General features: G+C 51.1%; 11 protein-coding genes across 11 annotated transcripts; 6 read left to right on the top strand and 5 right to left on the bottom strand.

Moving 5' to 3' along the window:
* Positions 1-24: 24 nt before the first annotated feature.
* Positions 25-1,339, bottom strand: ASPBRDRAFT_169301 (mitochondrial 37S ribosomal protein uS15m). The gene is made up of 2 exons (XM_067619659.1): positions 1,231-1,339; positions 25-1,162 (listed from the first exon to the last, which is right to left on the bottom strand). The coding sequence occupies exons 1-2, from the start codon at positions 1,274-1,276 to the stop codon at positions 309-311; spliced, it is 900 nt and encodes a 299-aa protein (XP_067483151.1). The 5' UTR covers positions 1,277-1,339; the 3' UTR covers positions 25-308.
* A 284-nt stretch (positions 1,340-1,623) lies between these two features.
* rps0 (40S ribosomal protein uS2) lies at positions 1,624-2,591 on the top strand (the record flags this gene model as incomplete). Its single annotated transcript, XM_067626761.1, has 2 exons — positions 1,624-1,793; positions 1,865-2,591. 2 exons carry the CDS (start codon positions 1,624-1,626, stop codon positions 2,589-2,591), a joined length of 897 nt encoding a protein of 298 aa, XP_067483150.1.
* A 745-nt stretch (positions 2,592-3,336) lies between these two features.
* Positions 3,337-4,241, bottom strand: ASPBRDRAFT_116613 (putative Rho-like small GTPase; the record flags this gene model as incomplete). Its single annotated transcript, XM_067617001.1, has 4 exons — positions 3,337-3,498; positions 3,588-3,707; positions 3,772-4,015; positions 4,153-4,241. The coding sequence occupies 4 exons, from the start codon at positions 4,239-4,241 to the stop codon at positions 3,337-3,339; spliced, it is 615 nt and encodes a 204-aa protein (XP_067483149.1).
* A 417-nt stretch (positions 4,242-4,658) lies between these two features.
* ASPBRDRAFT_38236 (pseudouridine synthase DEG1) lies at positions 4,659-6,876 on the top strand. The gene has a single exon (XM_067623901.1). The coding sequence runs from the start codon at positions 4,872-4,874 to the stop codon at positions 6,699-6,701; it is 1,830 nt and encodes a 609-aa protein (XP_067483148.1). The 5' UTR covers positions 4,659-4,871; the 3' UTR covers positions 6,702-6,876.
* ASPBRDRAFT_51600 (PIG-H family GPI synthesis protein) lies at positions 6,799-7,542 on the bottom strand (the record flags this gene model as incomplete). Its single annotated transcript, XM_067626760.1, has 3 exons — positions 6,799-6,876; positions 6,940-7,142; positions 7,209-7,542. 3 exons carry the CDS (start codon positions 7,540-7,542, stop codon positions 6,799-6,801), a joined length of 615 nt encoding a protein of 204 aa, XP_067483147.1.
* A 1,405-nt stretch (positions 7,543-8,947) lies between these two features.
* On the top strand, positions 8,948-10,920 carry ASPBRDRAFT_385947 (ribose phosphate diphosphokinase subunit PRS5). Its single transcript, XM_067623966.1, has 3 exons — positions 8,948-10,198; positions 10,251-10,574; positions 10,628-10,920. The coding sequence occupies exons 1-3, from the start codon at positions 9,284-9,286 to the stop codon at positions 10,682-10,684; spliced, it is 1,296 nt and encodes a 431-aa protein (XP_067483146.1). The 5' UTR covers positions 8,948-9,283; the 3' UTR covers positions 10,685-10,920.
* Positions 10,921-11,508: 588 nt separating this feature from the next.
* On the bottom strand, positions 11,509-12,801 carry ASPBRDRAFT_203601 (H(+)-transporting V0 sector ATPase subunit d; the record flags this gene model as incomplete). The annotated part of the gene is made up of 4 exons (XM_067621674.1): positions 12,757-12,801; positions 12,598-12,686; positions 11,649-12,532; positions 11,509-11,592 (listed from the first exon to the last, which is right to left on the bottom strand). Exons 1-4 carry the CDS (start codon positions 12,786-12,788, stop codon positions 11,509-11,511), a joined length of 1,089 nt encoding a protein of 362 aa, XP_067483145.1. The 5' UTR covers positions 12,789-12,801.
* Positions 12,802-13,124: 323 nt separating this feature from the next.
* Positions 13,125-15,065, top strand: nop58 (RNA-processing protein NOP58; the record flags this gene model as incomplete). Its single annotated transcript, XM_067616961.1, has 3 exons — positions 13,125-13,249; positions 13,377-13,537; positions 13,606-15,065. 3 exons carry the CDS (start codon positions 13,125-13,127, stop codon positions 15,063-15,065), a joined length of 1,746 nt encoding a protein of 581 aa, XP_067483144.1.
* Positions 15,066-16,013: 948 nt separating this feature from the next.
* ASPBRDRAFT_116979 (uncharacterized protein) lies at positions 16,014-17,741 on the bottom strand (the record flags this gene model as incomplete). Its single annotated transcript, XM_067617043.1, has 2 exons — positions 16,014-16,121; positions 16,197-17,741. 2 exons carry the CDS (start codon positions 17,739-17,741, stop codon positions 16,014-16,016), a joined length of 1,653 nt encoding a protein of 550 aa, XP_067483143.1.
* A 1,195-nt stretch (positions 17,742-18,936) lies between these two features.
* On the top strand, positions 18,937-19,776 carry ASPBRDRAFT_38227 (uncharacterized protein). The gene has a single exon (XM_067623900.1). It carries the CDS (start codon positions 19,209-19,211, stop codon positions 19,686-19,688), a length of 480 nt encoding a protein of 159 aa, XP_067483142.1. The 5' UTR covers positions 18,937-19,208; the 3' UTR covers positions 19,689-19,776.
* Positions 19,777-19,865: 89 nt separating this feature from the next.
* On the top strand, positions 19,866-21,175 carry ASPBRDRAFT_38226 (uncharacterized protein). Its single transcript, XM_067623899.1, has 3 exons — positions 19,866-19,933; positions 19,990-20,142; positions 20,370-21,175. The coding sequence occupies exons 1-3, from the start codon at positions 19,928-19,930 to the stop codon at positions 20,928-20,930; spliced, it is 720 nt and encodes a 239-aa protein (XP_067483141.1). The 5' UTR covers positions 19,866-19,927; the 3' UTR covers positions 20,931-21,175.
* The last annotated feature ends 200 nt before the right edge of the window (positions 21,176-21,375 follow it).

Here is a 21,375-nt window from a genome sequence, read left to right as displayed (position 1 = left end):
CTAGTACTACTAGTAAACCATGAGATTGGAAATAGATGGATAGAGAAAAGCAGGTGCGGCGCTTCCTGATATGGCGTGAAAACAATTACCGTTGAAATACAGTAAACGTTATTGCAGCAGATCAAAACACAGCAGTGGCGAGGTATCTTGAATGGGGACTAAGATGGCCCATGGGTTCTTTGTCATAGAGACCATGAAATTGGAAGGGCCCATTGACCGACACATAAGGTTATACGCTGAGATTAAGCTTGCGCAGAGAGAATACAAAGAAAGGGAAATATATAGAATACAAGCGCCAAAGAGTTAATTTACATAGAGATCTCACCCTTCCAAGCAGCTTCCGAGAGACCCAGCTTCTCCATCAGATTCTGCCACCTGGGGCCACCTCTCTCCTTCCTCCGTAGGTAACGAAGCAACTTTTGTCTCTTGTGAACAAGTAGACGCAGGTTACGCTTGTTGTGCCGGTCCTTTTTCGTTGTCTGAAGATGTCTAGACAGATTCATGATCTTTGCCGTGAGAATGGCAACCTGCACTTCCGGAGAGCCAGTATCCGGACCAACGCGAGGAGTCTTCTCAAGGTGGACAGTCGCCGAGTCATGCGATACAGCAGAGGGCTTAGGAGGCAATTCGCTGTCGGTCTTATGCCGGCCAAAAGTCTCAATGCATTTCTGAATATGAAGCCGCATGTGGTCCTTTGTGTTTCCGTTGGCGACACTGACAATACGACGGATGGCTTCCTGTGCATTCCGATGTTCCTGAAGATGCTTTTCGGCCGCTTCCTTCTCAAGCTGAGGATCGGCAGTGTCGCGATCGGGGTTCCGCATCGGTGATGTCAAGTTCTTCGAGTATTCCATCGCCTCGCTGAGCCCATCCGGCGTGACGAAGTAATTGAGGTCTGTGTCCTCCAAAGTCGCTTGTGTCTTTCTAAGTTCCTGGATGAAAGGTGTCGGCTGACTTTCGACAGGGTTTCCGACAGACCCTTCGCGCTCTTTGGTAAGGGCTTTCTGGCGAGAAATGTTGGCTGCCTTGCGTTGGCGAGACTGCGCCATTAAGAAAGGATCATGGCGTCTGCGCTCTCGGGACTCTGTAGACCCAGCTCTCACGGAAGTCTTGGCTGGGTTGAGCGACAATGCGGCAAAGGGGAGCTGCACGGAGGAAGGACCTAGGATTACGACAGCGGTCAGTTTCTCGGCGCGGACCAGAGGGGAACAGCAGCACGATAGTACTTACCGGTTAGGGCCCTCAAGGAAGGCTGGATCAGCATGCGGGGAGGCATTGTCACGAACCGAATGAGTGTGACCGCAATGGTTGACAGATAACACTTCCGGGCGCCCTCGCATCAAAGGCCGCGGACTCAGATTGGAAGTCTCCAAAATCTCGAGGCCCCGAATTACGCTAGTCCGCATCGGGAGCTGGAGATACACGTGACATTCCGGGCGGATCGGAGGCTCTTCCAAGGTAACCCTAGCCCTAAAATTCACAAAGGGCAAGCGAAATTCATCGACCATCTCAAGCGCGGAGTCAAAAGTTCAGCTTCGCGTTCGTCTCCTCGTCACCACCACCGCGACAAGTGCCAGACGATTGATATCCTCAAATCGATCTTTGCAATATCAATCGCCCACCATGGCCCCCTCTCAGCTCCCCCCGATCTTCAACCCCACCTCCCAGGACATTGAGATGCTCCTCGCAGCTCAGTGCCACCTCGGGTCCAAGAACCTCCAGTCTCACATGGAGCCTTACCTCTGGAAGACTCGTCCCGACGGTGTCAATGTCATCAACATTGGCAAGACCTGGTATGTTTATCAGGCGATCTATTGTGCGCAACTCATTTAGAATCGCTGCCTAACGCTGCGCGAAATTATAGGGAGAAGATCCTCCTCGCTGCCCGTATCATCGCCGCCATCGACAACCCGGCCGACATCTGTGTCATCTCCGCTCGTCCCTACGGCCAGCGTGCTGTCCTGAAGTTCGCCTCCCACACCGGTGCTACCGCCATTGCTGGTCGTTTCACCCCCGGTAACTTCACCAACTACATCACCCGCTCTTTCAAGGAGCCCCGCCTGATCATCGTCACCGACCCTCGCACCGACGCCCAGGCCATCAAGGAGGCCAGCTACGTCAACATCCCCGTCATTGCCCTTTGCGACACTGACTCCCCCACCGACTTCGTCGACGTTGCCATCCCCACCAACAACAAGGGTCGCCACGCCATCGGTCTCGTCTGGTGGCTCCTTGCCCGTGAGGTCCTCCGCCTCCGTGGTACCCTCGCTTCCCGTGAGGTTGACTGGGACGTCGTTGTCGACCTGTACTTCTACCGTGACCCCGAGGCTGAGGAGAACAAGGAGGTCGTCGAGGAGAAGGTTGCCAGCGCTGAGGAGGTCGGTGCTGGTGCCATCGAGTCCGGCTTCGCCGGTGAGAACTGGGATACTGCCGGTGCCGGTGCCGGTGTTCCTGGCACTGCTTTCGCTGCTGCTAGCGCTGCTGCTGGTGCTGCCAGCTGGGAGGCCGAGGGTGGCGACTGGGCTGCCAGCTCTGCCCCTGCTGCTGGTGAGAGCTGGGCTGAGGCCCAGCCCACTGAGGCTAAGTGGTAAACATCTGGACTTAGCAACGAGGATTGACGAAACAATGGCGATTGGTTGAGGGTGACGAGGACCCCTTGATCATCAAGGAACGTCTTTTCCGGCGTTTTCCTTGCAATGAAAGAACAAAAATCCCCTTGTCGTGTCTATCCTAGTCTCAGTTCAGCAGGTATTCCAAAAAAGACAAAGAAGAAAAAACGAGGAAAAGAATCAACGGGAGCTTCACTACTTCAAAAACATCATTTTCCTATTTCTTCTTTCGTGGTATGCTACAGCGAAGTCTCCTTCTGCAGTCCGTTTTCACGTTCCGCTTATGGTGCATCGGGGAGGAATTGCATTGTCAATGATTGACTGGCGCTTATGAGGGAAAGATATCCAGTTGTTCTCTTGCCTCAGTGAGCTTCTGGGGGAAAGCCCTGTGCTGTCAATTTCACAAGGTGGACTTAATCGTTACCTTGGTTTCTCCCTGTATGTTTATCATAGCCGTAATCGAAAAGTGATGCTAGCTACCATTGTTTCCCATGTATAAGTGTGGTCTCTAGTAGCCAACCGTAAACGTAGGCCCGAAAAAGAGTAAAGTAGATGCCCCTGATGATGCCAGTGGGGCTAGTATCATAAAGCATCAACTGGGAGTCCCTATAATCCCCCATCAGGCACATTATGCACCATCACCCTCAGCCATAGCCAACATAATGTGATAAAAACATTGCATATCTGAAAAAGATACACTAACAGTTTCAATGAGGGTATCAATATACTAAAGAATAACACAAGCTCCAGCAGTTTGTCCTCCAGCCGTCGTAGTCGTCATTCCAGCAAGCCGAGCAATATCTTCAAATGTCTCTGCCAACAATTCCCCAGTGACAGCAGAGCACTCCGCATACCGATCACATCGGAGTTCCTGCGCGATCCGATACGACTATTCATGATGTCGGTCAGCTCCTAACCTGCGTATGACACGAGTAGACCTAAACAATCTATACCCGATCATTGCCATGGTCTACCTACCTCTTGAGGATATATAGTCCCCTCGCCTTCCACCCTGAGATCTCTCTTCAATCCAATCAACATAATAGGGATACGTTCGCCATATCCGTTCTGGAAGTACCTGGTGATATCATTTCGCCACTATAGCATGTAAGTCAGTATTCACAGCCATCGCAACAGAAGTAGACAGCATGGTCTGTCCTACGTTTCGAAGATTGTTCAAGGTATCTCTGTTCGAGATATCAAATGCCAGAAGTATAACGTCGGGCTGCAAGGTAGACCAATGTTGATTGGGGCTCGCGGTGTCATATACTTCAAGTGTGAAAGACTTCTTTGAGAAACGGATCTCGTAGAGAAAGGGTTGATCATTGTCCCGTAGGAGGTTTTCTTGAACATTCTCCTGACTGGGTCTCTGCCCTTGGTATCTACGAAGGTTGGATTTCAAGATTCTAGTCGTTTGTTAGTATGTGAGACTAGCTTGGAGGTACAGACTTTTTATGGAAGCGCTAGGTAGGTCGGTAGATGGAGGCTGAAACCTATTGCAGCAAAGGCAGTGCATGATAGTAATACTAGCAGTCGCACTTACGAAAGAAATGTCGTTTTACCACATCCTGGATCTCCGAGGAGCAGAATAGTCACTGTCTGTTCGTCCTGCGGGAGACTATTTCCTGCCATTGAATGCGGTTTTTCGGTGCAATTTGGACTCTATATTGTGTAAAGAGACAAAAAGCCATGTGCTTATAGATGCTTGTAGTGCCAGTAGTAAAGGCAGGATTTGATGGATTATATTACCGGCACCCAGCAACATCCACGATAGCGTGGGGATATAAAGCGGTTCCAGACCGCAACCGTGAGCTACATAGCCTTTTCGAATAAGATCTCCCTAAGCTCTTTTTGATATGAGAATGTCTCTGATGAAACCGTCTATTTTGGTCTTCTGAGGCAAATGACACATACCACAGATATAAAAGCCATAGCAACTGCCATATTACCACTTAATACAAAAGATACCCCATAAAGCTTGCAACAACCACTCATGTAATGATACCATACGCTTCTATTACACAGTCACCACCAGCAGTAGTATCAGGAAGTCTAAATTTTTGCCGCAAAAATCTCCCCTCCGCGGCAACCCAGCAGCGTGGGACACACACACACAACGTGCTCATAGGGATGCGAAGGTTCCAAGGAAACCTTTGTTCTTTTTTGAGTCGCACATCAGTACAGCGCACACCCTCAACAAGGCGCACATTCCAGTCCCTGTCCCGCTCGCACGCCCAAATCGATTCCCAACCTACAAGTACCATGTCCGGGAACACAGCCGAGGACCAACAAGTCCCTACCAACGAAACCGACTACTCGACATGGACTACGTCGAGACTCGTTGCCCGAATCACTGAGCTAGAACGCCAGTTGCATTCTCGTACAGCGGAGTATGCTACATCTCCTGCGAAGCAGCCCGAGGACGCGCCCAAAGACGCCGCCAAGAGTGCACCGAGTGACGGGAAAGTAACTAAGAAGGAGCCTTCATCTCCTGCGGTTGGGGCGGAAAAGAAGAAGCAGGTGAAGCCGCCAAAGCCCCCGAAACCGCGCAGGGAAATCGATCCGTCGAGATACAATACACGGTTCATCGCGTTGAAGTTCGCCTATCTTGGACAGCGGTATAATGGGCTTGAGCATGCGAACGGGAATGCCACGCCGCTACCTACGATTGAGGAGGAGATGTACAAGGCTCTACGGAAGACCCGGTTGATCTTCCCGACGGATACTTCCGGTGATGAGTTTGTGGAGAGCTATGCGCCGAGAGAGACGAAGCCGTATCATATCAATTGGGATGGATGTGAATACTCCAAGGCTGGGCGTACAGATCGAGGCGTCAGTGCCTTTGGGCAGGTGATTGGTATTAGAGTGCGGAGTGCACGGCCAAAGCGCAACGAGGTTGAGCAGTCGGACGAGAATGCCGATACCACAATGCAGAATACGGACGAGGCCAATGCTTCGGCCGACGATGGCTGGGATGACGTCAAGGATGAGCTACCCTACGTGAGCATGTTGAACAAGGTGCTTCCTGAGGATATTCGTGTATTGGCATGGTGCCCGCGCCCTCCTGAGGGGTTCGATGCCCGCTTTTCTTGCGGTGAACGCCATTACAAGTATTTCTTCACGCAGCCGGCCTTTTCTCCTACGCCTGGCGCTTCGGGCTTTGTGTCGCGAGATGGATCCGGGAAGCCCCCGAAGCTGAGAGAGGGTTGGTTGGACATTGAAGCTATGCGCAAAGCTGCGAAGTTTTTCGAGGGGACACACGACTTCCGGAACTTCTGTAAATTGGACGTGACGAAACAGATCGAGTCTTTCTACCGAGACATCTTCCGTGCCGACATTGAGCTTCTCGATGCTCGAACTAATCCCCTGGGCTATGTGACACAGCCGGAATTCCAGGCTAAACCAGCCTCGGATGCGGACGAAAGCGCAGAGTCTTCAGCGGCACCTTTGCCAACAGCAGCGCAAGTATATGTTTTCCATCTGGAGGGTTCTGCTTTCCTGTGGCATCAGGTCCGACACATGGTCAATGTCCTTTTCCTTGTCGGTCAGGGGCTCGAGGAACCGTCCATTGTACAGGATCTCCTTGACGTGACCAAAAACCCGCGAAAGCCAACCTACGAGATGGCTTCTGATGCCCCTCTCGTGCTCTGGGACTGCATTTACCCCGATAAGCAGAGCGGCAGCCGTGCTGACAGCTTGGATTGGGTTTATGCAGGCGATGTTCGGCAGATCAAGTCTCACCTCGGTAAGGGAGGTGGAAAGTTCGGTCTTGGGGGTATTGTAGAGGAGCTCTGGTCCGTTTGGAGACAGCGCAAGATGGAGGAGATTTTGGCCGGCGCATTACTAGACTTGGCCGTCAGTCAGGGCGACAAGAAACTCACCATTGGTGATGGAGTTGAGCCAATCTGGGAGAGAAGGAATCGCGGCAAGAAAATCTTCGTGGGGTCTAACGAAGCTAGAACTGGCGGGTACTATGTCCCAGTCATGCAGAAGAGAAAGACGGAGCTCGTGGAAGTCCAGAATGCAAGGTGGCTCGCAGCAAAGCAGCGGAAGATAGAGAACGGTGCAAAGGCTACCAAAATGGAACACTAGATAGAAGGTTGTATATACTCACATCTGAATATATGTGCATGAAGCCACACCTCATAAGCGGACAATGATCGATTCTTGAGTCGTGAAGCTGGTTCCCCTATGACTTCGAATCATACAAACAGCTCCGTGACCCCCTCCAGACCTCCTCCAGTATTTGCCGATTTGGTAACAGTTTCTGACTCACATTAGAAAGACTGGCCTGGCAAGTCTGAAGTGTACGTTCCGAATAGGCACTCACAGGGAAAACGACAACCACTTCGCTTTCACCTTCGACAATTACCGCAAGGTAGAATCGAACCTCAAACCCCTTGAAAGCCTCATGTATCACGATATCCTGGATTTGGGAGGTGGGTATGAATCTCGTCGAAGCCTTTGACAGGTAGGTCTGAGAGGAGGTAGACGTCTGAATACCGAGGCCGCGTATAACCAGGAGCGATTCTTCTGTGTCGGAGCGGAGCACAGTCAACATCAAACCAATCCTTTCCGGTGGAGGCATCTCAAACGAACCTGTGTATCCTTTCCTAAATACACCGTAGAAGACTACTGCGCTGGCCAACACTACCACCACAGAGCTATACGCATCTGCGATGCGACAAACTGATATCCCCAGTGGACTGGACCAAATCTTTGTCCAGCGTATCCATGATCCATCTTCCACGAAAAATGTACGGCGAAATTTGGCAGCGTCAAGGAGGAGTACACAGAAAAAGGTTACTGCGCGCAACAGAATTTGTAGGTAGAAGAGGGCTTTTGCCGGCGTGCTCGTGCGTCTGGAGGCATTGGAAACTGTGAATGATACGGTCGTCGGAGACGGACGCCGTGATATAAGGCGACTCGGCATTTGGGGCGATATTGATGTTTAGTCCTTGAAAAGCCGTCTCATTGACATGCGCTAGTTGAGACGCACATAGGAGTCTTCAATTCTTGAAGCCATAATATATTTGGCATGTAGCTTTGGGACTCTCTCCGCGGGATATCGGCGTTCCTCAGTCTAGTCCCTTTACGGCTTAGGTGTCTCACCTCCATCGTCGGGCCTCTGCGATACGGCGTCACGTGTTTATTGTTGCATCTCCTAATCTTAGACGCTTGTCCTACGCATTGCCCAACTTAGTTGCCTTGTCAGTGGCCGTTGTTACGTTCCGGGACCAGGCTCCCAGAGACGAGCTTTGGTGACAAAAGCCGAAGTTCCATGGTCAGCTCTCAAGAGAAGTGAAACATGAGAATCTTGGTATAGGTGAGCAGGGGTTACTGTCTATGAAATAAAAACAAATTAGTCGCTCTCCGCTTTAGAGATGTCTTTGACGATGAAGAGTGGGGTCTTAAGGGGCAACGACCACACTAAGGTGTGTTCAACAGAGCAGTGACAGCTGGCCCACGAGGAAGCTACAGCTTCTTGTTCTTGCTCTTCACCTGCTCTTTAACTAACAAGTTACATACTACGGCTGGCATGAACATGCAACCTTACGTTCACCTTCTACAATTAGCTTGATAGTCATGCGGCTGTTCATCCGGGTGACCATGTCAATATGACCATCCCCAAGAAGTAAATCTGTGAGCGAATACTCCCCCTCATCCCTTCAAATGAAGCTCATCTACATACCAAGATCGAGGAACCCCATAAAGAAGGCGTGTTGCTAACCAAGCATTTAACAGGTAGTTCCAACAAGCCAATAGACGACTTTTGTTAATGCAATACTCCAGTCCTAGTTGCCTATCTCATAGGTATCTGGGCTTGAGCGATGGGAATACGGAGGACTGAATGGAAATCCAGCCTTTTCTGTTCCTTGGTGCTTCTGAGATATTTTCCTATCATATTTAGTTTCCATGTACCTACCGGCAAATGGAGACTTCGTTATTCACCTTGGTGTAATGCGCCAACTGCGATCTGTAATGGACAAGGCGAGAGCTGAATGCTTTTGATTTTTCTTTTCCTATCCTTTATTGTGTTCACCTCTTGCAGACAGAGAACTGACGACTGCGTGCTCTCGGCCTACCGAATGCTGACTGCTTGAATGGTGGTTTTTACCACTCTCCCATTCCCTCAATCAACAAACACTTCACTTGAGGATCCCCAGGTTCCAGGATGGACAAGGCTGGAGAACGAGTCCGGGACATTTTTAGTGTGGCTGCGGGGCCGTTGAATGCGTCGATGACGAGCAAGCATTCCTAGCCTGATTGGGCAATTTGCAGCCTGAGGCTCTTAACGGTAGACACCCGAGGCTGCAGCAACGCCGGTTCCACTCGCGGGAGAGGCATTTTTTTTTTCGGTCGTCTCTATGGCGGACTCACACGACTTCGATCTCTCCGTTTCAATGTCTTCCCCATACATTCGCTTGGACCCCGTTCCTGATTCCCCGCCATGAGGTAGTTGCCTGTCTGTCCTCGCCACGAGATTACTTATTCTTCTTTTGCTATCCAAAGCTCGTCTTTTATCGTGCTAATCTCACCATTCGTCCCGCCCCTCCAGATCCGCCGTTTTACCAGATTTTCCTTTGTCCCCGCTTCCGAACCGGTCATCCTCTCCTGTGACTCTCTATCCTCCCAGCTTTCCACAGACTTCCAACTCTGGAGAACAATCCAAGATGGTCCGGAACATTGTTGTTATCGGGGGCACTTCCCACCCGCAATTGACTCAGACCATCTGCAACGTGCTGGGTATTCCACCGGCAGATGTCCTGCTCTCGAAATTCTCCGTGGGTGAGACCCGAGTGGAGATCAAAGAATCTGTCCGTGGAAAGGATGTCTATATCATTCAATCCGGTGGTGGAAAGGTAAATGATCTCCTCATGGAGCTTCTGATTACCATCTCGGCTTGCAAGACCGCCTCCGCCAAGAGAGTAACTGCGGTCCTCCCGCTTTTCCCGTACTCGCGTCAGAGTGACATCCCCTACAACAAGACCGGAGCTCCTTTGGTCAAGTCATCCCTTGCGGGCAGGCAAGGCAACAGCTACACCTTTGAGAGTACCCCGCCTACCCCACATCCGGGGAAGCCTGAGAGTACGAGTCTTCTGAACGGCGTCGATAACCTGCAGAAGAGCCTGGCCAAGGCTCAATTGGACGACATCAGCAATGGCAGCCCTGTGAAGAAGCAGCGCCCGGCCAATGGTCTTCCCCGCAGCGAGACCATGGAGTCCCTGCAGTCTGAAGGTAGCAGATTCGCACTCAACGGCAACGGCGCTGATGAGAAGATCAACAACTTCCAACCCCGCCCCGGCTACAAGCAGTGGGTGGCCCAGGCCGGTACATTGGTCGCGGACCTGCTCACCTGCGCTGGTGCAGACCATATTATCACCATGGACCTTCACGACCCTCAGTATCAGGGATTCTTTGACATCCCGGTTGACAACCTGTACGGGCGCCCACTCCTCAAGAGTTACATCCAGCGGAACATCCCCAACTACAAGCAGGCTGTGATCGTCAGCCCCGATGCTGGTGGTGCGAAGCGTGCTACGGCGATTGCCGACGGCATGGGCGTTGAGTTCGCCCTTATTCACAAGGTTGGTTTCCGGCCTAATGGCTTCTTCACATGGGAACACTGACCACTTTCAGGAACGTCGTCCTACCCGTATAACGGATCGACAGAACGCTACCATGATGCTGGTGGGAGATGTCAAGGATCGGACGGCGATCCTGATCGACGACCTGGCGGACACCTCAAACACCATCACCAGAGCGGCGAAGCTCCTCAAGAAGGAAGGAGCTGCACAGGTCTATGCTCTGGTCACCCACGGAATCTTGAGCGGTGATGCTATTGATCGGATCAATGCTAGCGCTCTCGACAAGGTGGTAGTCACCAACAGCGTTGATCAGGCAGATCACTTGCGCAGATGCCCCAAGTTGGAGGTTTTGGAAGTCGGTCACGTCTTCGCCGAGGTGAGTTGCGTTGGTAATCCTCCTCCTTATACAGCATTGCTAACGACCTGTAGGCTATTCGCCGTGTCCATCACGGTGAGAGTATCAGTACTCTTTTCCAGTACGACTAACCACATTATTGCATGCAACTCTCTTTCCCGTGGCAGGGATGGATGACACCTTTTGCAAAAGGAGTGACGAATTGAGGCTATTTTTGATGAATTTCTTTATATTGTCTTTGACATCTGCTATACTACTTTGGTTTCCATAAGCATACCATCGCATACCATTTATTACTGTTTTTCGAAACCTACTCAACGAAGCCTGAGGGGCGGACAAAGACACGCCCAAGGTGTCTCAATGCACAGTTACGACTCCCTGGATCATCTTTCCATGACTTCGCTCATGTTTTACACGTTTAATGCTGTATGAGAATCTCGGGGCTTTGTTGTTCTGACATCCTACGTGTCCCCATTAATCTTGGGCTTTTCATTTTGGATCGCGACTGTCTTGACGGTTTCTGTAGACAGACTGGCTCAGAGCTTAACACATGTCCACGATCAGGGAGAAATACATTCGAGCAATTCTGGCTAGTACTCTAGCATGAAGATCGTCTGTTCTTATTCTACTCATAATACCACAACAGATAACAGCCACCGTCGCAGGGTAATTCCGGCGTTATCTATATACTATATCACAAGAAGCGAAATCTCAGAACGCCGTGAAGTCAAGCATAGGAAAGATCGAAGAGCCAAAACAACTAGCATGGATATGCTGGGCAGAGTTATGCGCTCATTACAGGAACTGGGTACTAACTAGACACGGCGAAGATGGGGTGGAAACAAAAGCGCCCTAGAGTCACACGTGCAACAGGCGTGGGGGAAAGAGTACATATTTTGGCAGATAGTCCAAGAGAGAGAACGGTCAAAGACGGGGTAACAACAAGAGATGGTATCTAGAAAACGGAAATGAAGTTTCCAATTCTCTCCTTCTGATTTTGGGCAATGCACTCAGCAATCCATGTAACGTTGCGGATTTCCTGAACTCCAAAGTTAGTAGATGTTATGATGATCTCGTTGACCAACGATAACTCACCTGCTCCTTCAGTCTCATCCACGCGTACACCACGGCCGGGGTGAACTGCCGTGTGAAGACAACCTTGCTCAGCTCCATCTCCTTCTGATAGAACAGGTCCTCCAGACTCTTTCCATCCGAGCCACCCATGCCACCTAGACCACCACCGCCCTGAGTGAGACCAACAGCATCGAAGAACGCCTTGTAGTCCGCAGAGATGCTTACAGCCAGAGCCACGGATTCAATATCGTCAGCGCGCGAAAGCATCAGCGACCCCTCGGGATACAGCTTGCCAAACTCCGGGTACAGCTTCTTCCGCTCTTGCTTCGACAGCTCCGTTCCAAATGAGTTCAGCGTGATGTTAATCGCACGGCGATCTGCCTCGAACTGCAGGATTTCGGACATGACCTCTTGTGTGGGAGTTCCCTTGAAATCAGGGTGTGTGGTGACAAACTGGTGGAAGTCCTCCAAGTAATTCTTGTAGAGTGTGTTGCGCACGATCTCAATGTTCAGTTCATCCAGATCCTGATGGCTCAGACTGCTCTTGAAGTAACCGGCCAGCGGCGTCTCAACCAGCACAGAGTTGTAGAGTTCTTCAATGTTCGTGGCGACGCAAAGAACAGGCAGCGTCTCGAACCAGCCTAGGGGATGGCATCGCTCAAGGAGCTCGCGGGTGTCCCGTTCGTGCAGAGTACCGGTGATGAGCAGCGCGATGTTATCGATCATGTACCCGTATGTAAGGTATTGCAGGAATCTGGCGGTCGACCCCGTGGCCTGCGCGAGGAGGTAGCGGAACTCAGCGACCAGCTTGTCCGTCATCTTGCCCGCCAGGGCAGAGGTAGAAGGGTTGGGAGGGAGGGAGGCGAGGAAGTCGCCATAGGCGGGGGCGAGCTGCAGTTTGACATCTAGCAGAGAAAAGATAAGGTTAGAATTATCCAGGGAGCACATGAATGATCGTAGATCGACGGACCATCAATCGTCTCGCATTGGGTCAGGTTGGAGTAGTGTTGGCCGGTTAGGAGACTGTTCCGATAACCACGGACAATACCCTCGATATAACTGTGAACGTCTGATCAGCGACTTAACTGGAAGAATTAATCTCCAAAATGCGACAGTAAGGAAGACATACCCGCTCTTGACGTTGAAGAAAAGACCCTCCATGGTGGGCTAGCAGATGGGCAGAAGTCCAGATGTCCACTTACAAGCTCTCCGCAGTTGATAGACTGACGACCACTCGTCGACGCATCGGCATCCCGTGGGTCTTACATAATCTGGGCGTGGCACCAGCCACGGCGGCGGCACCAGCCACACTCGGATGGCGCTTTTCGCTTTTTTCACTTTTTAGTTTCTTGAGGTTAAAAAATATTCCCAGCGGATTTCAGTCCATCCCGTACAGCACGCCAATCCCCTCCCACCCCCCGGCCTTTTCTTTTCCCTTCTCACCTCTAGCTGTTCCTCTGTCTTTTTTATTGCAGCTAGAAGTCGAGGCCGTGCACCATGACGCTCTTTATCCTTACGGAAACCAGCGCGGGCTATGCCCTGCTCAAGGCCAAGGACAAGAAGCTGTTGAAGAGAGATGATCTGGCTAGTGAGGCTTCCACCGCAGAGGGTGTTTCTAACCTGTAAGTGCATCCTCATGCATTGTCTATTTTATTCACCCCCGATTGTCCATTATCTGCGCGTGGTGTCTCAAAAGCAAAAATTTTCCCCCCACCGCGTCTGTACTCCGGCTAACCGCCGCAATTGTAGTCTGAAGTTGAAGAGCTTCCAGAAGTTCGACAGCGCTGCTACTGCCCTGGAGGAAGTCGCTTCCCTCGTCGAAGGAAAGGTTACTCCTCGCCTTGCCAGCCTTTTGGACGAAGTCAAGGATGAGAAGAAGGTCTCTCTGGCTGTCGCCGACCCCAAGCTCGGTATGTGGCGCAAACTTGTGCAGAAATTGAGGATAAAATTTTCGAGTGACTGACTGGAACTGGTATAGGCAATGCCATTGGCAAGCTCCCCGGTCTCTCCATCGAGCTGGTGGCCGATTCTTCCACGACCGATGTCTTCCGTGCCATTCGTGAACACCTGCCCACCCTCATCCCCGGTCTTCTTCCTCAGGACATGTCCACCATGTCCCTTGGTCTGTCGCACTCTCTCGCTAGACACAAGCTCAAGTTCTCCCCCGACAAGATCGACACTATGATTGTGCAGGCCATTGGTCTGCTTGACGACTTGGACAAGGAGCTCAACAACTACGCCATGCGTGTGAAGGAATGGTACGGCTGGCATTTCCCTGAGCTGGCGAAGATCTTGAACGACAACATCGCCTACGCCAGACTCGTTCTCAAGATGGGCATGCGCACCAACTGGGAGTCTTCAGATCTCGCTGAGATCCTTCCCGAGGAGATCGAGGGTGCCGTCAAGGCTGCTGCGGACCGCTCCATGGGTACCGAGATCAGCCAGGAGGATCTGGAACACATTCAAGCCCTGGCCGAGCAGGTCGTTGGCTTCGCTGAATACCGTACACAACTGGCTGGCTACCTTACCGCCCGTATGAACGCTATCGCCCCCAACCTGACCGCCCTCGTCGGTGATCTGGTCGGTGCCCGTCTCATCGCCCACGCTGGTAGCTTGACCAACCTGTCCAAGAGCCCCGCCAGTACTATCCAGATCCTGGGTGCCGAGAAGGCCCTGTTCCGTGCTCTTAAGACCAAGCACGACACTCCTAAGTACGGTCTGATCTACCACGCTTCCCTGATCGGCCAGGCCACCGGCAAGAACAAGGGTAAGATGGCCAGAGTTCTGGCTGCCAAGGCTTCCCTTGGTCTGCGTGTGGATGCTCTTGCTGAGTGGGACGACGATGCCACCGAGGAGGACAAGGCTGCTCTCGGTACGGAAGCTCGCTACAACCTCGAGCGCAAGCTGGCCGCCATGGAGGGCAAGCCCCTCAAGCCTCGTGGTGTTGCCATTGCCCCCAACGGCGCTCCTCAAGCCCAGAAGTTCGAGATCAACGAAGCCCGGAAATACAACGCCGATGCCGATGCCGTTACCGGTGATGAGCCTGCATCCGCTAAGAAGAGCAAGAGCAAGAAGCTCGTAGAGGAGGTTCAGGACGAGGAGATGGCCGACGCCGCCGACTCCGACGAGGAGTCTGACTCGTCTGACGAGGAGACCGACAAGAAGTCCAAGAAGAGCAAGGACGCCGAGCTCGAGAAGCTGGCCGAGAAGGCCGGTCTGAGCCTCAAGCGGTACAAGCGCAAGCTTGAGCGTGGAGAAATCCAGTTCGACGCTGAGGGCAACCCCAGCGCAGTCAGCAAGAAGGACATCAAGAAGGCCAAGAAGGAGGCTAAGAAGTCGGCCAAGGGTGAGGAGAAGAAGCGCAAGCGGACAGACGACGGCGAGGAAGTCGACAACGCCGAGAAGAAAAAGAAGAAGAAGAAGAAGGGTGAGGAGTAAATTCGAATGAAGTCCTCAAAAAGCCAAAAAAGTTTCACACAATCACACTTGATGGGAATGCTTCAAATTTCTGTATGATATCACACCATGTGGGGCCGAATTTCTTCTTTTTCCTTTTTCTATCTCTCTCTCTCTCTCTGTTGCTATTTGCTTGAAGATTATATGTTTGGGTGGCATTTGATGGATGGATCTTACTATCATCCCCTGGCGCAGAGGTGCTTGTTGGTATAAGGCAGTTCAGTTCCAGAAATAATGTTCTTTCTGAGTTGGATTTTCCATGACAGTAATATTTTCATTCATTAGCTGTTTGGCTGTAGTTGGTAGATGTTATCTAGTGGTCTAGTCTTTCTGCAAGTGGACCCGTACTCATAGAAGATTGATTCCTAGTCCGTAAAAACTACATCACAGTCACCGCAAGAGGTTTGTTTCGATAAAGTGGATCAAAGGTTCGTGGATGGTTTAACTGATATGAGGGCCAGCAGTTCTCCTATCGTTCTTACATAGGTCCCACTGAGTCAAGTGAGGCCAACAGGATTACTTGACGGTATGTATCTCTGTACAATCAGCAGACTGGTAGTCTAGGTGAGGTTTGTGCGAACACCAACTCCTATCTCTCACCCAGGTTCCTGGAGGTATCAGCCTCATCTCGCTGGTTTACATCGATTTTTCTCCTTGAATGTGCTAGAGGTTACTGTCTGCTCTACTCCAATGGCTAATTCTCCTAAGAGAGAGAAGATAGAAAACAAGCCATGTCTTCATTACCACTGGTGTACATTGATACCAAGGGTTACAAAGCTCCATTAATTGATCATCATCATTATCGATCACATTAAGTTTTTCTATCTCATGAACATAGAAATACATTGAAGAAATCTTATATCATAGCTCCCAGCAGACACAACATCCATACACAGGAGCTATGCTCTAGAGAACATTGCAATAGCGAGATCAATGCAGAGCAAGGATCTTAGCAACAGCAGCCTCGGCCACGACCATGATAGCAGCCTGGATGTTACCGGTAGGAAGGTCAGGGTGGATACTGCCATCGACGATGAACTGTTTACGGGATACAAGTTAGCAAAAATGATCTCAATGAGGAGCAGAGCAAGCAAGCAGTGGGGATGTACATACCAGGTTGTCAGTGCCATAGACCTTGGTGTTGAGGTCAACGACCGAGGTGCCGTTGCCATAGCGGCCATCGTCAGTGCCAATCTTGGCCGTGGTGGTGTAGTGCATACCAGGGCTAAGGCTTCCGAGGATGGAGGAGACGTTGGTGTAAGTCTCCAGCTGGAATCCGGTAGAGGGGTTGGTCAAGTCTCCGACGATCTGCTGGAGGAAAGCAGTGGCGGCAGCGCGATCACCGGCAGTCTGGAGATAGGGGGACTTGTCCCAGACGGTAGTACCGTCAGTGTCCAAGCCGAGCACACCGGATGAGGTGAGGCCGTGGGTCATGTAAGCGCTGATAGTAACGACGTTGGTGTCGGAGGGGGCACAAGAACCCTGGTAGAAGCGCTTCTGGCCATCGACGACGTTGGAGGTGAAGAAGATCATGCGGTGCTTTCCTTCGGTGAGGAGACCGCTGCCCTGGGCGTAGAGGCTGATGTCGGAGACATCGGAGCCGTTCACGATGGCGTCGTAGTCGGGAAGGCCGTAGCTGGTGCCGTTGGTTTTGACGATGATAGAGAAGATAGGGTGGTCCTTAGCGCCGACACCGACGGGAAGGTTGATCCAGTCCTTCTTGGGGGGGACGATCACGCCGCTCTTCTGGGCGATCTCAATCTGAGAGCTGGGTCCGATGCCGGAGTTGAAGAGGATACGAGGGGTAGAGAGAGCACCCGCGGAGAGGACGACTCTTCCGTGGGAGGCCAGGGTGATGTTCTCACGACGGCCGAAAGAGTTCTCTACCTCCACACCCACAACCTGGCTACCGGCGCGCAGGAGGCGAAGCACCTTGGTGCCGAGACGGAGGTTGAAGTTCTTGCTCTTCTCAGCCAAGGGCAGGTACGTGCGGACGGGACCAGCACGCATCTGGTCCTTGATGTTCCAGGCAGGGTAGCTGTAGACCTCGTGCTTTTCATTCGGTTCGGCAATCATGTCAACGGACTTCCAGCCGATCTTGTTGAAGAAGTTGGACAGGACGCTGTAGAGACCCTGGTCGTAGCGCTTGCCATCGGCGGAGGGCAGGATAGTTCCGGGGTTGCGCTCATAGAGCCTGTCTGCAGCAGGCTTCACGTCGTCCCACTTCCATCCTTGAGGCCACTTATCGTTGAAGTCATGGTCCGGCGGGTGAACGAAGACCATGTAGTTCAGCGTCACACCACCGCCCAGCACACAACCGGCATATCCAGCGACATCCGAACAGAGGTATTCCTCCCACTGAGGCAGGCTACCAATATCGGCAGACAGACCAGGCAGATCAACCGCTGTCAAGGTCTTGTTCCAGACGAGGGTTTCGTTGGATCCAGTAGCCACAGTAGGTCCATAGCCTCGCTCCAACAACAACACGGTCTTGTTGGCCTCGATCAACCGTTCGGCAGTGATGATACCAGACGGTCCACCACCGACGATGATGTAGTCGTAGGAGCTACCCTTCGGCGAAGCGTGAACACGCGGAGAGGCCACGGCCCCGATGGCGGAGCTCGTGGCAATGAGGCCTGCAAGCAGGAAAGACTTCATGGTGAAAGTGTCTTGGGGTGAAGATAGATAACACTCAAGCCATTAGAAACAGGCAGGTCCCTTTATATCTCCATAGGGCTCCCGAAGGTCCCGGAAAAGCTCTTTTGTGGCACGCGCCATTTTGCCTCCTTCATTTTCCACTTAGTCAATGAGTCGCTAGCCCCTCAGGAAAATGAACCCGGTTGTGTCAACCGAGAAGACAAATAGTGTTTTTCATCCGTTAGTCCCGTACCAGATCCCTCCGATGTGAGCAAATTACAGAGAACGGCTCGCAAGTCCCACCACCCAGGTCCCTCCACCATACGGGTCTATCGCGCGAGACTGCATGTCGAAGAATATTCTCGTTTAAGTGAACTGCCTCCAAGCGACGATCGTTTCCTCATCCGCTGTTATCTGATCGTTGCAGATGCCATGATTGCTCAGGCGAATCCGACGAGGTGGGTATGCGAAGACAACCATCTGCAACATTGCCTCATCATTGGCAACCGAACTTTGGGTTCAGTGGATCTCGGAAATGCGCCAGCCGCTTCTAGCGCATAGAAGACGGATTGCAAAGCTCTGACAAAGCCAGATTCTTGAGCGACAGTGGATAAGAGAGTCCTTGGTGCGCTTTTGGGGGGTGGATATTTTAATAAAATTCGGTCGAAAACTTGGCGGACGAATAGGCGAAATCAGATGGGCGAAGGTTGACAAATGATTATTCAACTTTCAGACCGGGTCTCGCCGTCCCACTCGCCAGCTCGGTAGGAAACTAGGAATATCAAGGTAGATAGTTTCCATTCTTTTCTGGAAGTGATTCAGGGTTCAGGTCTCGCTTGCACCGGGCCGTATGGAGTCGATTTTATTGTAGTAGCGGTGGTCGAGCACGCGAAAGAGGCCGGAAGAGGAAGACACGGGTGATGGTGGACAGGCACAGAAGTCATGAGTCAAGTCTATCGATTTAACTTTTCCTGTCTACCTTATCTGGACGTATGTAGTTATTGCAGTCAGCTCCGTTGTATCGCCATCAGCCCTAGTGGCATTAGTGCCGGCGAGTATATGTTAAACAGGTTAGCCAGTAGGCCGGATCCTGCAAGAACAAAATGCTGGCCTGGCTAAGCTTTTTTCCCCTTATCTCATGCATTCCCCCTAGCCGACTTAGTCTCACCTTAATCTAATGTAATAGTTTAACCGCCAATATATGGTGGAACATAGTTTAGAATGCGAGCAATTATCATGGCGGATACAACACCTCAATTCAATATTGTGGTGGTGCCATATGCGCACGTCAATGGATTCAGAGAAGAGGTGAAGTTGTATTGTATTGCATTCACTGCCTGCAGGCTCCTGCACGTGCTTGCAGCAGGCTGACGCCCTGCATATGGTATGTCCAGTACAGCATCATGGATCTGGTGTAATCCATCCTATCCCCATCAAGATTCTTGGCTGCAGTCCTCTGTGCTGTTCTTGATTGAATCTCAAAATAAAATGGAACCCAACGCACTCTACATTGCTCTCTTCATTCGTGATGATCCCCCTAAACCCAACGATTACCACTGGGCGCTCTACCACCACCGCCTCGATAGCGGCACCAAATACCACATTACCAACGAAGGCAACGGCTGGATGGCCGCACATGGCCCCGAATCAGGCACTGGCATCCTCAAAGCCTTCCTCCTTGTGGGACTGATTCAGATCGCAACCATACCGTCCACTCAATCGGCACAGGAGACTTTAGACCGTGTTTTCCGCAATTACGATGAAAATCTAAATGACAACGAGAGCAGGACATGCCGCACCTGGCTATTGGATGTGTTGAGAGATCTACAGGAGCAATCGGGCGTGCTAAACGGAGTCGACATCAAATTACTGGAGAAAGAAGCGATGGACTGGGGTAATCAGTACGCGTTCGAGGCTTGTCGGAATGTCCAGCCAAGACCAGTGGGGAAGAGCATGTACATGGCGTGAGAGATATGTTTACTTAGTTCTAATCCTTATGGTATTCGGGACTTGATTGATTCAAGCCTCCCGCCTGCACCAATACAATACTATGTTCTACTCATCTCACCGCTCTCTCTCATATTTTTCCGGCAGAATTAGTCCATTTCCTCTTCTCCGCCCCGCATTCCAGCACTTTTTTTCCGCGTCGCATTATCCACCTATCAATCAGCCAATATCACCCCAATCTGCACAATTAGATCATCACAATGAGGGTAAAGATATCTCAATTCTCTATATTATAAAATACATACTAAGTAGCGAAAAACAGATCGTCGATCCCCAATCCGCCACCCTCACCAACATAGAGGTCCTGGCCTATCTAACGGCCAACCCACCACGGCGACCCCCGAACCCGCCGCCGAACTCAAGAAACTGGGTTCCCAGTCCGGATCTACGAGACCACAATACTGTTGTGAAGGAGGTGCGCATTTCCTCAATGGAATAAACCCACACCGCACCCTTTTATTTCCTTTTTCACGTCCACTAGCTATTCATGGCTGGGTACAATGCCTGGCTGGCTTGTCTCGAACTACGCACAACTCAGCTGCGGAGTACACATATCTACACACACAATTACATCTGCAGCAAACATACAAGATCAACCCCAGAAGTCCTTACAATTAGTTCACTAACCACTTCAATCGACAGATCCACAACTACGTCACCCGACTCTCCCCCCATCTCCTCAACTACCCCAAATACACCCACCTCTCCCCCGCCCAAATACAAGCCCAGTCCCAGTCGACGACATCGACAACTATCCCGCCATCCCAGATCAATGCCCCCACGCCCCTCGACCATGCACTCCGGGAGCTCGTCACTAGATTACAGCCCTATGGGCTTACCAAGGGCGAAGTGCTGATGATTGTGAACCTGGGGGTAGGGTTACATGAGCCCGCGACGGAAGGAGGAGAAGAAGGTGAAGACGCGGGTGAGGGAGGCGAAGAAGAAGATGAGAATGCGGAACAGCAGGTTCATAATGGTGGGGAGGAGACGAATGGGATGATGGAGGTGGATGGGGCTGAAGAAGGAGGACAGGGAGGGGACGTGGAAATACCAGAAGAGGATTATGGGGCGTTGGCGCTGTTGGATACGGTTATTGAGGAGCGCGAGGAGAGATTGAGTAATGAGGATGTGACGAATATTTTGGCGATTATTCGGGAGACTTTGGGGTCGAGGAAGGGGGAGCCGATGGATGAGGAGGGATAGATTATTCCTCTTACGGTATATATATCTTATTTATGACTGACTACCCAGCTTAACTTGTTCCTCGTTATTCTTTATTATGTGGGTTATTGTAGCAGCTACTTGGTGGCTCGTATTATGATGATTATGTGAAATGGGTTGGAATGGAACGAGGGTCCTTCTATTAGATACTAGATACTACTTCCTATGTTTGCTGATGAACCCATGCTGACTAGGAGGGTGCGAGCCATGATATTTTTCTACCGGTGAAGAGAAGAAAGCAATATTCTATTATATAAATGTAAAGCTAATCGAATATCTGCCTGCTGTTCCTCAACTCAGAGTAAAATATTATACTTGCTAGTACTAGGAAGGTAGTAATAAATTTTAGTAATATTATGAAGATCTACTAGTTATTTACACAATATTCACTGAAATCACTATCATTGGCTAGGTTATGAGAATTTTT

This window comes from Aspergillus brasiliensis, assembly GCF_001889945.1.
Source record: "Aspergillus brasiliensis CBS 101740 unplaced genomic scaffold ASPBRscaffold_2, whole genome shotgun sequence".
NCBI classification, from domain to species: Eukaryota; Fungi; Ascomycota; class Eurotiomycetes; order Eurotiales; family Aspergillaceae; genus Aspergillus; species Aspergillus brasiliensis.
Note: the sequence above shows the minus strand (reverse complement) of the source record. Positions and strands in the feature narration are given on the sequence as shown.